Here is a 3,744-nt window from a genome sequence, read left to right on the forward strand (position 1 = left end):
AATGTTAGTTCACACACGCGTACCAGCAGGCGTGCGTGCGTACGTGCGTGCGTGCGTGCGTGCCTTAGTACGCGCGTTGGTACGCACGAGTTTGCAATGTTAGTTCACACACGCGTACCAGCAGGCGTGCGTGCGTACGTGCGTGCGTGCGTGCGTGCCTTAGTACGCGCGTTGGTACGCACGAGTTTGCAATGTTAGTTCACACACGCGTACCAGCAGGCGTGCGTGCGTACGTGCGTGCGTGCGTGCGTGCCTTAGTACGCGCGTTGGTACGCACGAGTTTGCAATGTTAGTTCACACACGCGTACCAGCAGGCGTGCGTGCGTACGTGCGTGCGTGCGTGCGTGCCTTAGTACGCGCGTTGGTACGCACGAGTTTGCAATGTTAGTTCACACACGCGTACCAGCAGGCGTGCGTTGGTACTCGCTAGCCCAATACGTGATAAAACAGAAGTGCAAATAGAGAGTCATAACGACTGCGTGCACGTTTGTGAAGTGTCTGGCTGTGTGTGTGTGTGTGTGTGTGTGTGTGTGTGCGTGCGTGCGTGCGTGCGTGCGTGTGCGCGTGTGCGCGTGCGCGCGCGTGTGTTTGTCACCCGCCTTGTCTCCGTGTCACCCCGCCATCTCTCCTCCCAGTACCATCACCTGTTTCACGTTGACATCTTTGCTGTGAGCGGGAAAGCGTTCGAATATCATGTAACCAAGCAGTGCACACACACTCCCCATAGCCAGGGACCGCGTTGCCAGAAACAAACATAGTTTAAACGTTAATTTTTCTTTTCTCGTAGACCGTTGCCAGAAACAGACGTAGTTTAAACATTTTTTCCCGTAGACCGTTTCCAGAAACAAACTTAGTTTAAACATTAACCTTTTTCTCATAGACCGTTGTCAGAAACAATCTTAGTTTAAACCTTTTTTTCCGTAGACCATTGCCAGAAACAAACTTAGTTTAAACATTTTTCCCCGTAGACCGTTGCCAGACACAAACTTAGTTTAAACATTATCCTTTTTTCTCGTAGACCGTTGGCGGATACAAAATGAGCCTTCATTTAATTTTTAATGTTAGTACCTTGTACTATGTACATAGTACATGTACATAGTACAATGAGTAATGTTATAACATTAGTATTAACATTGAGTGACTCTCACATAGTCTAATGTCTATACACTGCGTATGCGAAACTCAACTCGAACTCATACCATGCTTTTGTCAACGGACTAATACAACGGACTAATAGTAATAGATACACTTAAAGTTAAGACTAATGTTAAGACCAATTTTGTTAATGATTCTGCCCGCTCCCCTAATCCGTGATTATGAACAAGAGTCTCACATAGCAACTACGACCTCGCTGTGTTGAATGTTGTGACTAACTCGTTATCAATGTTTACGAGTGTTCGTAGCATAACGACAACCTCGCTGCGTTTATACGTGTTTACGTGTTGTGATCGTTATAGCGAATAACTCGTTATCAATGTTTACGAGTGTTCGTAGCTTAACGACAACCTCGCTGCGTTTATACGTGTTTACGTGTTGTGATCGTTATCCATGTTCGTAATCATGCTGCATATAACAACGTCGTTCGCTATATCCGGGTTTTTGCGTGTGGTCGCGAGGCAGTTACAAGGATATCTCTCTATTTGCATTACGAGTGATCGTACAGCGGTTATCTTTTGCGGCATGTATGTATATATAGATAGATATAACGGTATGTGTTAATGTTGATCGTTGTTTGTGTGTGTGTGTTGTTTAGATAACGGACGAGGGTCTACGATGGGTCGGGCAGCACTGCAGGGATCTACGACTGCTGAATCTACACAGCTGCTACAAGATGAACCAGACGAGAGTGAGTCATAGTTAATTCGTACTCTAGGACAAGCACTTAGATATAGCTAATGTGGCTATAGAAATATATAAGAATATGATATATATAATATATATATATATATATATATATATATATATATATATATATATATATACATAATAAAAGGAAGATAAGATAGAAGGATCTTTCTGTTAGCTTGTGCACCATGGCGTGCGTGCGGTGAAATTGTGCGTTGCAGAGAAGCATCTGAACGACATTTACGTGGCATCATTAGTCAATAGAGAATACATAAACATTAAGACTTTGGTAGTAAATGTGGTAAATCGTAATTGTGACTATGAATCGGTGCTGGCGTTTATCCGGGGCCCGATTAAGCGGGGACCACTCTCCTGTATACCGATTTACACCTGGATCGAGCTTCTCTATACATGCACTCTAGTTCGTGCTGCCCCCTAATGGCAAATTAAATCGTCAATCGGCACCAGCGTTGTAAAATTGTAAAATTTGATTTGATTCACTCCTGATATGTATTGCATAATATTGTATAACAGCTAGTGGTACATTAACGTGCTAAAAATTGTAGCATTTGTTTTGATGATATTTGTATACATCGATATTTTGTATAATTTAAAGAAATAAAAGATTGGTATCACAATACACATTGTTGAAGCAGTTAGATGCAAGCCTATGAGACCCACGTGTCTAAGTCACGTGTTTCTATACGTCCGGCAGGGATTCGGGGACGAGGGCGTGCTGCACGTTTCCAACGGCTGCCACCAGATGGAGTTCCTGTGCTTAGCCGGCTGCGCTAACCTCACAGACTCCTCTCTGCTGGCACTGAGCCAAGGCTGCCCCAAACTCAGGTGAATAGAATATCTCCTTCTACGTCTGTATATATATATATATATATATATATATATATATATATATACTAGATACGTGCATGTAGGGATATGATTTGCTATTGCACTGTGACACAAGTAATACCCATAACTTCTCAGAGTTGCAAACTCATGAATGCGTTTCCTATATATGCTTCCGAGTCGTTCTTAGGGCAACTTGGAATTCGCATTGTATCGATAATTGATATGTCTATTCATCCTATCGTTAATGCCCATTTATTTTCGCACGATAATCTAAGCAGTTTAATGTTAGTAACTGCCTTATTGCGTTCGGCAAAAATCGAATTGCTGTTTAACGTCGTTAAATAAGTTTTCATTTATATTTTATTAGACGCATAGAGGTCGCTGGATGCTCACTCGAATTCCAGGCGTTCGGTTTCCAAGCGGTTGGCTAGGTAGAGCTTGAATAGATGGCGCAGAGAAGGGATGATTGCGAGAATGAGAACCAGAAGAGGTCAGACGAGAAACATGAGAAAGAGCGTGACGAGACAACGCGCCACGCCAAGAGAGAGAGAGAGAGAGAGGAGAGAAGAGCAGAGGTTAGAGAGGGATGAGGGGGGGAAAAGATTATGATTGTATTTGTATTATTATATGGTGGTTGTGTGGCTGTTGAGAGAGCATGGAGGAAATAGGAATAGTTGAGGGAAAATGAGAGGAGGCAGAAGAAAGAGAGACCAAAGGAGAGGGACGGAGCGAGAAGTGAGAGAAGAGAGAGAGCGAGAGAAAGGAGAGAAGGAGCAGAGAGAGAGAGATTGAGAGAGAAGAAGAGACGAGCACCGAAGAGGAAGAGACGAAGAGAGAGGAGATAGAGAGAGCGAGAATGACAGAGGAGATGTGAACCAAGCTGAGCGGGGGAGATGCGAGGGAGAAAGAAAAGATGAAATAAAAAAAAAAGATAATAGTCATAGAGAGAAAAGACCTCAGCAGAGCCAGAGAGAGAGAGGAGAGCCAGAGAGAGAAGTAAAATAGAAAGAAAGACCGAAAGAAAAGAGAGAGACGAGAGAAGAAGAGAGC

At 43.5% G+C, this 3,744-nt stretch overlaps 1 protein-coding gene across 1 annotated transcript in view; it reads left to right on the forward strand.

Annotated features, from left to right (window-relative positions):
* LOC106818285 (F-box/LRR-repeat protein 2-like) overlaps positions 1-3,744 on the forward strand; it is a 10,139-nt gene that overhangs the window by 5,894 nt on the left and 501 nt on the right. The window contains exons 3-5 of the mRNA XM_014823007.1: positions 1,754-1,846; positions 2,561-2,692; positions 3,062-3,100. Coding sequence (XP_014678493.1) covers positions 1,754-1,846; positions 2,561-2,692; positions 3,062-3,100 — 264 coding nt within the window. The remainder of the gene's footprint in view (positions 1-1,753; positions 1,847-2,560; positions 2,693-3,061; positions 3,101-3,744) is intronic.

The sequence above is a fragment of the Priapulus caudatus genome, unplaced genomic scaffold, assembly GCF_000485595.1.
Source record: "Priapulus caudatus unplaced genomic scaffold, Priapulus_caudatus-5.0.1 Scaffold2136, whole genome shotgun sequence".
NCBI classification, from domain to species: Eukaryota; Metazoa; Priapulida; class Priapulimorpha; order Priapulimorphida; family Priapulidae; genus Priapulus; species Priapulus caudatus.